Consider the following 12,642-nt stretch of genomic DNA (forward strand, 5'->3'; position numbering starts at 1 on the left):
CACAAGCTCATGACTCTCCTTTGACTGGACACAAAGGTGTCAAGGCCACATTCAGAGCCCTGAGCCGGGTCGCTAATTGGCCAAAAATGCGTAGAGACATCTTGAACTACATCTAGAGCTGGTTGGTTTGTTGTCAATTTGAATTCAGCCCTCAAATCCCATCCACAGAGCTCCTCTTCAAAGCAGCGTGTTCACCGTGGTCCAACCTGCAATTTGATTAGGTGGGGCCCCCGACTAAGTCCAGCAGGGGTAACAAATACTTCTTGACTGTGACCTGTGCATTCACCAACTGGGCTGAATGTTTACTAGCCCCTAACGACATGGCACAAACTCTGCTGATCTTTTGATGAATCATCTCCCGGTTCGATCTCTCATGTTAACTTGGACAGAGGAACTAATTTCACTTCTGAGGTGATGGAACATCTTTGGCAGATGTTAGGAGTGAATGCCAATTTCCACATTGGTTACCAGCCCCAGTCTTCTGGTCAGGTTGAAAGAATAAACCGGACAGTTGTCGATATTTTAAAGAAATATGGGTTGGCTAATCACAGAGACTGGGATGTGAAGCTTCCGTTTGTCCCGATGGGTATTTGGGCCACTCCTCATGAGTCTACAGGCACCTCCCCATTTGAAATGATGACAGGTAGACAGATGATTCTGCCTCTCCACCTGCTGTATCAAGCAGTTGAGACCAGTGCTGCGCCAGCTTGCACTAACGATCAGTACTTGAAAATCGTAAAGGACCATCTGCCTGCAGCGTTTTCTTATGCACAAATAAATCTGGGGAAATCAGCTGAGGGCAGGAAGGCATATTATGATCAGACCTCACACACTGAACTTCACATGGGTGATAAAGCCTGGAACTACAACTTTTCTCCACAGTCCAGTCAGACATTTCACTACATATTCTACTTTAAAAGCAGTGCATCAGTATTTACACTTCATCACTTTTATTTACGCAAATTTTTCTCCGCTCTTTTTAACTACATCATTCAGTTAATCTACATTAGGGTTGTCACGGTGTGAAAATTTAACATCACGGTTATTGTGACCAAAATTATCACGGTTTTCAGTATTATCACGGTATTTTTTTTAAACGTGTTACATTTTCAGACAACTAAATAAATCCTGTATATCAGGAAAATATTCATATTGTCCACAGTTTGTGTTTAAATTTTGCCTAAAACTTATTTTGTAATTATGTTTTTTTGTTTACATTTTTCCCCTTTAGTCTTTAAAATACCAATATTTGCCCATAACTTCTTATTTTATGTCTGTTTGATGTCATCATTTTAAAAATATTAGATCAGATGATACTCAGTACTCAAGTAGCCTTCTAATCAGATACTTTTTTTACCCTTACTTGAGTAATAAACCCTATATCAGTAAAATATTGTCCTCGGTTTGTGTTCTTCCAGTGAGCTTTGCAGATATGGGAAAATGTCATCAGGCAGTAATCATTGTTAAAGTCATAATTATTCTCAGAGTTAGACCAACTCTTATCTGCCCCTGGGAGCCCCGTAATGCATAGCGTCATTTCAATATGGGGGTGTCCGCGACACGTTTTATATGCAGGTAGCGGCGCTGCGGCTGCTTTATATAGCGACTCGTTGCGTTCTCCCTCAACCCAAATCCTTGAATCTCACATTTTAGCTAAAACTCTAATGTTAGCTTTTCTTGCATTGACTGCGGGTGATGGTCACGCAGATGTGTCATGAGATTTCAAGCGTTGCTGCCTTTCACAGACTTTTTCCTGCACGTGCTGCAAACAGGATAGCCGTCTTCTATCAACTGTCCCTCGGCATTCTTCAAACATCCAAAAAATGCCCGTACTTCCCACTTTGTCTTCTTTGAGGGATAATAAATGTACTGAGCACTGCCGTCTCCTCCTTTGGCCATTATTTCAGCTTTAGCTTCAAGAAAGTTTTGGTTGTAAACAACAAAGTGCGCATGTGCCGTCGGCAACTTCAGCAAATGATACGGTGGCTGGTAAGGGTCACTGCGCCTACACCGCAGCCACGGTAATCCACAGAGATGATATATTTTTTTAGAACAAGACGGTTATTATTATTGTCAACTTTTTTACCGGGGTTTACTGCTACACCGGTTACCTTGACAACCCTAATCTACATACACATAGTTGCTTAAATTTTTTTTTTGCCATCTGACGTCAGTGTGAGTCTATTGGCCTGTGTGTTTCTAACAATGCCTTGACCTCCTCCAGATAAACTGATAACTTGATGACAACACTGCCATCTACTACCATTTAGTGTCATCTACTCTTTTCTTGGATTTCCTGGATTATTCTATATTGGTCTCTGAGGAGAAGGAGTGGTGTCTGAGGGATTTTGATAACGCTCACTATTACACGTTCTAGATTCTGGTTTGTCAAAATTTGTAAACAACCAATTTTATAAATTAGAATTTACTTCCTGAATTCTTCACTGTCCAATTAGGCTAACTGGTCAGTAGCATAAGGAACCATCCTTTTCTTTGCAAAAATGCAAAACTCCATCAGTGAAGTAACTCATCAGACGTGCAACATCGTGCCAGCAGGATGTATCTCATTGGCTGGCCGTGCAAAATCTTTATCTTTTTTTTTCCTCCCTGTGTCCTGTCTGGCTGTGAAGCAAACAGAATTGATGTGTGAATGCTGGTGACAAGCCTTACAGATTTACTCTCAGTTGGAGCATCAAAACTTCTGCTTTAATGTCACGCCTGATACTTAAAACTTTATTGTTATTGTTTTTTTTTAACCCTTTATTTTGAATGCCTACGCCAGCTGATGCAACAACACAATTTTAACCCACCCCCCAAGGTCCTATGCATGTTTGTGTGATGATGTGAAGGAGCAGGAGAAGAAAAATGTATGGGGATGGGGCCGTGCAAATTCAAAGGAAGCTGCAACCTTTGACATTCCAGAAGTCAACTCCTCCCAGCAGCAAGCTGACTAGGCTTCCTAGCCAGCTGGACCTACTGAGAACTTCCATCACAAGGGTAATTGTTGTCTCTCACCTGGTTTCAGGGTGGTTTTTATTATGGATTTGATTTTTATTATGAACCTAAACCTCATTCCACATTCAGCTGAACATATTTTAAACAACATCACAATTTTCAAAGACAATTAGATTTATTTTTACATAACATCTAACCTCATAATTCATCATTGCTCATTCATTGTCTCTCTCAGCTGATATCAACTTAACTCGGCATGTGTAAGCATTTGTTTTGCATCATCCTAGTAGTAGAAATATAGTATTAGATTTTTATGAACTATATTTAGCCTCTGTCAAACTATTATAAAGGGTTGTTTTCCTGTACTACCAAAAAGATCAATAATAGTGATAATTTATATTTATATGGAATATCACATCTTATTGATCATTCATTAAAAGTAACCACTTGCATAACTTTACATATGTAGCCTGATGTTATTGTTCATTAACATAGGGCTGCACAATATATTGCATGTATATCGTTATCGCGATATTAGCATGCACAATATGCATATCGTGAAGAACAGATAAATATCACAACGAATGGTTAGCTCAAATGTTTGCTACACATTCTGTCTATCAAATGGAAGCATGATGTATTTTTAACAAATCAAAGAAAGCTCTTCACCCATTTAGCCCATTGGGTGGGTTCTCGTAGGTTAGATGCCCGCCCCTGAGGCGGACGGCATCTAATTTTGATGGTTAGCAAACACCTGAGTAAGTTTTGTCATGCTCTTTCTTCTTTTCCCGGGATTCCTGGGATTGCTTTTTCTTGTTCATTTTCGTTTTCCCTTTCCTCACATCTTTTGCATTTCTCATTTTTATGAATTTTTTTTCGTTGTTTTATTTCTTTGTTTTTGATTATTTTTGTTCCTGAGTTAAGTTTTTATTTATGGCAAGTAATATCGTCATCACAAAATTAATCACTGTAATCGCATATCGCAGGTTTTCCTAAAATCGTCCAGCCCAACTTTAAGAGATACAGTGCTGAATTCAAAGTTTAACATTGCGGGTTTATCTCAGCTGTTTTTTTAAACTACTCTGATAAAACACTTTTGAGGACAAAATGTCATTCTGCATTTTAGTTCAGCGAAAATATCACAATAAAAAAATTATCTTTGTTACCTCAAGTTTGTAATACAGCTGCTTAAAGCTTCTGACGCGCAGAAAAAGGGTCAGAGGAAGCACTCCTGCGGGCAACTGCTGCAGAAACTAGAGAAAATCTCTGATGGATTATTGAAAAAAATGTCTGTCATGGAATTACAACAAATTATTGGCAGTCAATTTGTGGTTTTCAGGAGGTTTATTTTATTTTTTGGTAAGATCAGAGAAGAGACACCTCTGTCATAATGTCCAACAATTTAGTTTTTCGTCTGACAATGTTTTTGCAAACACTGTACAAGGAACGCAACAAATTGCGTGAAGTAACTGACAGGCGTCAGGTAATCCTCATAGGGAGCCTTAGTCGCGACCATCTACTACTGGACCACGGGTCTCCGGAAGAACAAAAAAAATAATGCAAGTCAGTGGGGCTAAAGACACTTATTTTCTAATTCCGCTTGTTTTGTGCCATGGATTTCTCATATGATGTCCGTGAATTGTGGCTGAATTGTGTCCGTGACACATTTTGATACCAAGAAAGCACTTAATTTTGAATGGGAGAAAACGCTATTTTAGGTTTTATGTGAAAATAAGTCCAGAACTACAAATGTGCTTCACGAAAGTGATGTCATTGAACCAGACACGGAGAAAACTGAGGGGAAAATGGCTGTTAGTTCAGCGAACTTCCCACAGGAGGAAAGAACCATCATAAATCTGGTTATTTGGTCAGTAGCAGCTACTTTGGGGAGAAATTATCTGATGACGTGACATATGCGACGTGCCAATTTCTGGTGTGTAGTTGTGCTAATTACAAACTTTTATAAGCTAATAAATGTCAAAGTACGTGATTGGCATGGTCAAAACACCAGCATTAGTTTTCCTTTCAATAGCAGTACAACATATGTGTGATCCAGGGCCTAAGGCAAAAGGGATTAGAAAATAGCGTTTTTAGCCCCATTGACTTGCATTCATTTTTTTGTTCTTCCAGGGACCCATGAGCTGACTGGAAAGGGAGGAGACTTAGGCTCCCTATAGCAAGCATGTAGTGACGGTGGAGAGGAAAACTCTCTGTTAAATGTGAATTATGTTGTAAGACAGTAAAATAATTACAAAACAGTCCAATGTATCTTATCACAGCCTTTCTGCGTCCCCTTCATTCTTCCTGCGAGAATGAGCCAATCATAGATGAATCTGCGGAGTTGCCTAGCCTACAACACCACCAAGAATTGTGCAGTACAGAAGGATTTTCTTGTAAGGCTAAGAAGCCTCCATCTACCCATGAGAAATAAAACAAGGCTAAACAGTGGAAACCATTTTCAAAGGTGGAGATGTTTGGACCAAATCAATTTCAGGAGGAATGTGGAGTTCTCCTAGATGGGTAAGAACTAGTATTTTGTTGTTTGACCAAACAAGAAAAGCAGACAACATTGTGTTACCCATGAAGCTCAATGCTAAAAAGCATCATCGCTAGCGGTGGTTAGCTAATATGTTTCACTTTTCAGTGAGTGTGTGTGCTTATGTTTTGTGTTTATTTTGTTACAGAATGTCTGCCGACATGTGAGAAGTGTTCAAATAATAATAATGATAATAATGCATTGAACTTATATAGCGCTTTTCTCGACACCCAAAGACGCTTTCACACACTCTCACATTCACACACTGCTAGTGATGGTAAGCTACTTGTAGCTACAGTCGCCCTGGGGAGGTCTGACAGAGGCGAGGCTGCCATTTGGCGCCGTCGGCCCCTCTGACCACCACTAACACAGGCAAGTTGGGTGAAGTGTCTTGCCCAAGGACACAACAACAGGATACCCCTGGCGGGAGCTGGAATCGAACCCATGACCCTCCGATCATGAGGCAACCCGCTCTACCACCTGAACTACTGCTGCCCCAAATACTCAGTAATTATAACCTCTGAGCGCCCCGGTATCGACCCCGCTGACAGCGGCCTTCACGGCCCGCAGACCCGGGACTGAGGCTCAGTTGGGCGGCTCAACACCGCTCAGCACCATGGCAAATCACACCCTGATGTTCTCTGTAAAGAGCAGTGTTGGGAGTAACGCCGTTTAAGTATAACGGCGTTTCTAATGGCGTTCTTTTATAGGTAACGGAATAATCTAATTAATTACTTTTCCCACTGTTGTGACGCCATTACCGTTACTGGGGATGGAAGGTTGTGCGTTACTATGTGCTTGTTGTTGAGGGTCTGACCTCATGAGGAAATTACTATGCAGTGATTTTCTCCAAAATGACTGTGCTTAAATTGCTCTGAAAAGCAAATAATCACATCAGCGCCAAGAAACTTCATTTCCCATGATGCTTTGCACACGGAAGCATTGTGATGACGTCACCGCCTAGTACCAGAAACACGTTCTGCGCATGTGCGGGAAGCCGTGGAGCTTTTCCCGCGAACTAAGACCATAAATCTTCAGCAGAGACAAAGAATCCTCGTTCTTTTGCCCAGGATACCTGGCGGTAAGGACACGCTTGTCAACGCTCCGACAACTTGAGCACGCGGAAGCTCTAAGTGCCAAGTTGAGCCACGCAACCGCTGGAAACTACACTCAACTCCATCGGGACCTGACTGGGAACGAGCGGAGCTCCATTCAGCTCTCAGAGACGCTCCGTGGAGAAACACTCGTGGAGCCAAACAACGGAGAAAGCATTAAACCGACGGATGACGCTGAAAACTGCGGAGAAAACGGAGAACCGTCAAATCATAACAGCGGGGACGCCTTGCTGCTTTGGTGATCAGAAAACTCATTTTTTTCTCTCTCCTTTTCTTCTCCCGTTTCCTCTATAGTCCAGAATAAGCAATAAAACCGCGCTATTGCTTAAAAAGTAGCTTCGTGTTTTCCTCTTTCGCTCCCAATTCGTCCTTCGGGTCATTTTGAAAGAATAAACTGTTTATTGATCATCGCTAATATCTTTAGTCGTCAGCTCTGGCCAGGCTGCCGACTCCCTTTTAGATTAAATAATTTACAAGTGACCCTTTTGTTGTTGGTTAACTTTTGAAGTGTTTGAGTTAAGTTTTACTGTGATTCTAAGCCACTAAGTGTTCGGGAAAGTAGAAAACTTTACACATCCAGGTCTCCTGTTGAATGCGAGGGGAGGGGCAGAGCCCCACACACACTCACAGCTCACTCCCCCCACCTACTCTGGGGAAACAAAGACCCATTCATCTCTCACACACACACACACACACACACACACACACACACTCACTCACACACACCACACAAACACCTTGAACATAATTTTGAATATACATCCTTTTATTATATCACATGGTTATTATTCATTTATGCCACTGTTTATTCATTTGACAAATTGTTAATTAAACGTTATAAAATTCAGATTTTCGTCTCCAGTAGCTTTGTTGTGTCGAAGAGAAGTCTCTGCTCCAAGGATTCTACGAACTTCAAGAAAGACTGATAAGAGTTTTGGATTCAATTTTTCCCCGGTAAAAGGGGAATGGTGCCCCGTATATCTAAGAATATCTTAATTAATTAATAAATCAGTAAATATTCCCATATTTACAGAATTTATTGAAGAATCCAAAAGTAAGTTGAAGCTTACTAATTGTTCGCTCCTAATAACCCCAACATTGTTGAACGTTGAGCAACAGTGTGAGGCTTTCTGACCACCACACTTCAGCTGCAGCCAGGGAGAGAGAGGTGTCGGTAACACACTTACAAACACGATAACGATTGGCCGGGTGGGCGGAGACCCTCAGTGTTCTCACTGTCTCCGTCACTGCATGCTATAGACACGAGAGAGTAGTGATGGGCATAACGGTGTTTAAAATAACCGCGTTAATAAAAAAAATATTTCTTTCAGTAACGAGCAAACTAATTAATCACCATCTTCTTTTAACAAAACGATCGTTTCTGTTACTGATAAGGAAATGCGTGCGTTAAGCTGCGCGGTGTGTTGAAGCTGTCATCAGCTGATCAGGAGCTAAAGAGGTAGATGTTTTCATCCAAGAGCATCACGGCCCGTGAAGAACGAGGAAGACGTGATGAATATCTACGGCTGCAGGTGCGGGTCTGCATCCTTGCTCTTCTTAGCGTGACAGCGGAACGTCCCGAAGGTCCGCTCACCTGTTCACCGCTCAGACGCCCTGATCTTCTACCTTCCTAGATCATCCAGCTGTAACCTGTTTCTGATCATGTCTTCAGTCCCGCTGTAACACTGATGCATCAGTCTCAGACGTCATGGAGCTCAGGTGTTATTAGAACTACCTGTGTGTGTTCACCACCCAGCTGCAGCTCTTCTGTGGTTGGGTCTGACCCAAGTTAGTAAATGTAAGTCCTCCATCAGATTTGTGCCTCTTCTAGTGTAATTTTAAAGGATTTTATTTATTTATTTAACCGTTACTAGATTACCAGCAACAGAAATGCTGCTAAAACACACAATTATGTGAAGCTGGAAAAATTAGAACACTGTGCAAAATTACATTCATTTCTGTAATTTAACTAGACTGAGAGACCATTTAAAGGCTCGGGAACCTTTACAGGTGTTTCTATTTGCAATTTTAAATTTTAGCTGATTGGGGTCTTGTTAAATATCACACAGTGACCTTTTAATAGTCTAGATTAGTGTAATGCTCCTGTTAGTAGTTCCTCCTGTTAACTGCTTATTTAAATTATTCAGGTTTATAAAAAACATTTAGACATACATTTTATTATGTCCCAGCACTGGTAAAGAGAGGTTTTTAGGTGGTGTTAAGATGGGAAAACGCTACTAATTTTGCTACCTTATACAATTCTGGTTTATTCTATTACATAAAGATAGTCCGACATTAAAATTCACATAATTATTATTAGGGGGATCCTGAAGGGTAGGGCTGCTCAATTAATCAAATTTAAATCCCAATTACGATCTGAGTTTTGAACGATTATGAAAGCAAAACAAGCCGATTATTTGCTCCTCCCACTTGCGCTGCCCTGAGTTGCAAATGAAGCGCTCCTCCCACAGTGTTGCCAACTTAGCAACTTTGACGCTATTTCTAACAGCTTCTCAGACCCCCTTCTTGACTTTTTAAATCTTAAAAGTACCTAGCGAACACCTCAGAAACATCTCTGGTAACCCTTAGCTTCTTTCTGGATAACTGTCGTTGACATTTCCTGCAGGTTAGCTAAACACTCCGCCTGCGCTCCGGACCGTTCTTCAGGACATTAGGAAAGGAAATGATGTAGTGATGTGTCAGTCGCTAAAGAAATGGCTCTCAGAGCCCCTGTTGGAGTAACCAGGGTGAGTGACACACACCGTACCTGTGGGCTCCTGCGCCTCTAAAAACGGCTAAATGTGCGCATGCGGCGCACTAAACACGTGCAGCTTGCCCCTGATTGCTGTGAGACCGGGGTGGGGGGTGCAGCTGTGGTTGGGACAATTATTACATTAACTGATGGACCTGTAAATAAATAGTTTACAAATAAGGTAGAAATAGATAAATAAGATCCTCACGCTGATAAATAATAACTAATCTCCCTGAGGACACGGTGCTAGTGCACTCTCCTTCAGCACCTTGACACGACTAAATAAATGTTTTGCAACATTTTGTGAACATCAATTTATTTGCATTTATTCGTTCTGCTGCTGTTTCTCACCAGTATCAGCTGATGGAGGGCTCTAGTTTTGTTGTGCCGTTCGTGGTCGGCCGCCAGGCTTATAAAGCGCTGGGGGAAACCCTGTTATATATTACTGTATTATATTATCTTGCCTTTGAATACTATTTTATAATTATATCTCACTGTTTGATTTTTCTTATGCTGTTCTTATGATTGTATCTTTGTTCATCAATTTGATCAGCTGCCTTGCTGTTTTAAAATGTGTTATAGCAATAAACTTGGTATGGTATAGTATATTGTTTTTTTTAAGTAGTTTATAATTGAGAAAACACAGATAGTATTTCATGGTTGTTAAAACATAAACTTGAGTTTCCGTTCACTAACTGGTAACCCAGAGAAACTGAAACTGCAGTAACCAAATTTGACCACAGGATGTCACTGTTACTCAATTCTTGCATAGTTCACCTTTAAAAGGAAGAGCTTCCTGAGGATCCTGGAGGAAGCAGCCATCTGCCACGACTTAAATGGGGATTGAGAGCAGACACACACACACACCCACACACACAACATATATACCAAGTGGTGTTTCTATGGCTACATTGTGATTTCTTAGTAAATATTCTATTTAGTAAGAGATTAACTTTATTGTTTTTATCCTAGTGAATCTATAATTATTTCAGTAGGTGAACTGGTAGTAGCTCAGAGGTGGTGACGGAAACATGCCCACAATTTTAAATGCCCGTCGAAAGTGACTAAGAACGCAAGCTTGTCTACCTCAAAAAACCCTCCACAAGCTCCAATTAGTTCAGAACTCTGCTGCACGGGTCATCACCAGCACTCCTCTATCTCACCACATCAGTCCGGTCCGTCAGCAACTCCATCAACTCCAAGTAAAACAACGAATTAAGTTCAAAGTCTTACTTCTCACTTTCAAAGCTCTTCATAAACTTTCTCCACCATATCTATCTGATTTCATTCACGTTGTTTCTACAGTAAATGACTATCTTAGGGAGTAGTCCCTAAGATCGTCATTTACTGTCCACCTTACTGTGCCATCCTTCCGCCTTAACTTACCTCCATGGGCCTCAGATATTTCAGAGTATTTCAGTATTCCCCACCTCTGGAATTCTCTGCCACAAGCCACCCAGAACTCGGACTCCTTCCTCATCTTTAAATCTAAACTAAAAACTCATCTTTTTAAGACTGCGTACAGATAGTGTTATTGTTTCGTTCTCTGATTGTTGTTCTGCTTACCCTAGAGTTTTCACAAGTGATTAGTTTTTCACTGTTTTAAACATTTAACTTTTTTTTCCATTTAACTAGATTTTTATTATTTGTTGTACAGTGACCTTGTGTTCCCTGAAGGCACTTTAAATAACATTTATTATTATTATTTTGTCCACTTAAAGAGAGAGTGTGTATTTTCCCTGGCGATAGGGGGCAGTGCTTACCTAAATCATTGCAAGAAAGCATTATTTTTGTGTTCAATTAAGACCTTACCAACGGATGGCCATTAGGGTCAAAAATCCTTGGGAGTGCAACTTCCAGCAAAATAACAAGAACATCAGATTCCCTTTCGTCACTGGCAATGAGTGATGAGGTGAATGTGTAAAAGAACGTTTAGTAGTGCTGAAAGTTTTGTAACCATTTGTTACAAATCAGTAAATGCATTCTCGTCGCCCAGAGACCCGCTCCCATGCATGCGTTTAAAGTGACAATGTGTGGTTTTTCATCATTAATCTCCAGAAATATCTATTGAAATGTTGTTATAATTGACATAAGATACCCAGTTGTTGAAAAAAAAACTACCGGGTGTCTTTTATTTAATTTATAGATATTTCCGGAGATTAATGATGCAAAACTACACATTGTCACTTTAAACATAAAGACTAACACACACACGCGCACATGGAGTGGACATGATCTTTGAAGCGTGACTGAAATGTGGGTGGTTGTAACTGATGTACAATAGATGCTGACCATGCACTTCTTCCTACAGGAAGTATTTTGGGGAGAAAGTGGGCCTCTATTTTGCCTGGTTAGGGGTCTACACACAGATGCTCATCCCTGCTGCCATCATTGGTGTCATCGTGTTCCTCTACGGATGTGCCACTGTGGATGATAACATACCCAGGTATACGCTCACTTGCATTTTTCAGTCTAGCTTTGTGACCAAACAAATATCCTTTTTCCTGGAGATGTATGAAAATCTTAGTCTGAGACGTACAGGCCAAATAATGATTACTAACTGGTTGTGAGAAAGATAACAGATGTTACAGTGCATGATCCTGAACACGGGATCTCTCAGGGACGTTTGCTCAGTCCTTTGTTCTTTGCTCCGTTGTCGTCGTCTCCCTCCGCTTATCCGGTTCTGGGTCATGGGGGCAGCATCCCAACTAGGGAGCTCCAGGCCGTCCTCTCCCCAGCCTTGTCCACCAGCTCCTCCGGCAGGACCCCAAGGCGTTCCCGGACCAGATTGGAGATGTAACCTCTCCAACGTGTCCTGGGTCGACCTGAGGGCCTCCTGCCAGCAGGGCATGCCCGAAACACCTCCCCAGGGAGGTGTCCAGGAGGCATCCTGACCAGATGCCCATACCACCTCAACTGACTCCTTTCGATACGGAGGAGCAGCGGTTCTACTCTGAGTCCCTCCCGAATTTCCGAGCTCCTCACCCTATCTCTAAGGCTGAGTCCGACCACCCTACGGAGGAAACTCATTTCGGTCGCTTGTATTCGTGATCTCGTTCTTTCGGTCAGTACCCAAAGATCATGACCATAGGTGAGGATTGGGACGTAGATTGACCGTTAAATCGAGAGCCTGGCTTTCTGGCTCAGCTCCCTCTTCACCACAACAGATCGGCTCAGCGTCCGTATCACTGCAGACGCCGAACCAATCGCCTGTCGATCTCCCGATCCCTCCTACCCACAGTTGTGAACAAGACCCCGAGATACTTAAACTCCTCCACTTGAGG

General features: G+C 41.6%; 1 protein-coding gene across 5 annotated transcripts in view; it reads left to right on the forward strand.

The window, feature by feature from the left end:
• ano1a (anoctamin 1, calcium activated chloride channel a) overlaps positions 1-12,642 on the forward strand; it is a 287,143-nt gene that overhangs the window by 158,502 nt on the left and 115,999 nt on the right. For all 5 annotated transcript variants that reach the window (XM_070554713.1, XM_070554715.1, XM_070554711.1 and 2 more), the window contains exon 11: positions 11,670-11,804. In XM_070554713.1, the coding sequence (XP_070410814.1) occupies positions 11,670-11,804 (135 nt within the window). The remainder of the gene's footprint in view (positions 1-11,669; positions 11,805-12,642) is intronic.

Source organism: Nothobranchius furzeri, chromosome 9 (genome assembly GCF_043380555.1).
Source record: "Nothobranchius furzeri strain GRZ-AD chromosome 9, NfurGRZ-RIMD1, whole genome shotgun sequence".
In the NCBI taxonomy this organism is placed as follows: Eukaryota; Metazoa; Chordata; class Actinopteri; order Cyprinodontiformes; family Nothobranchiidae; genus Nothobranchius; species Nothobranchius furzeri.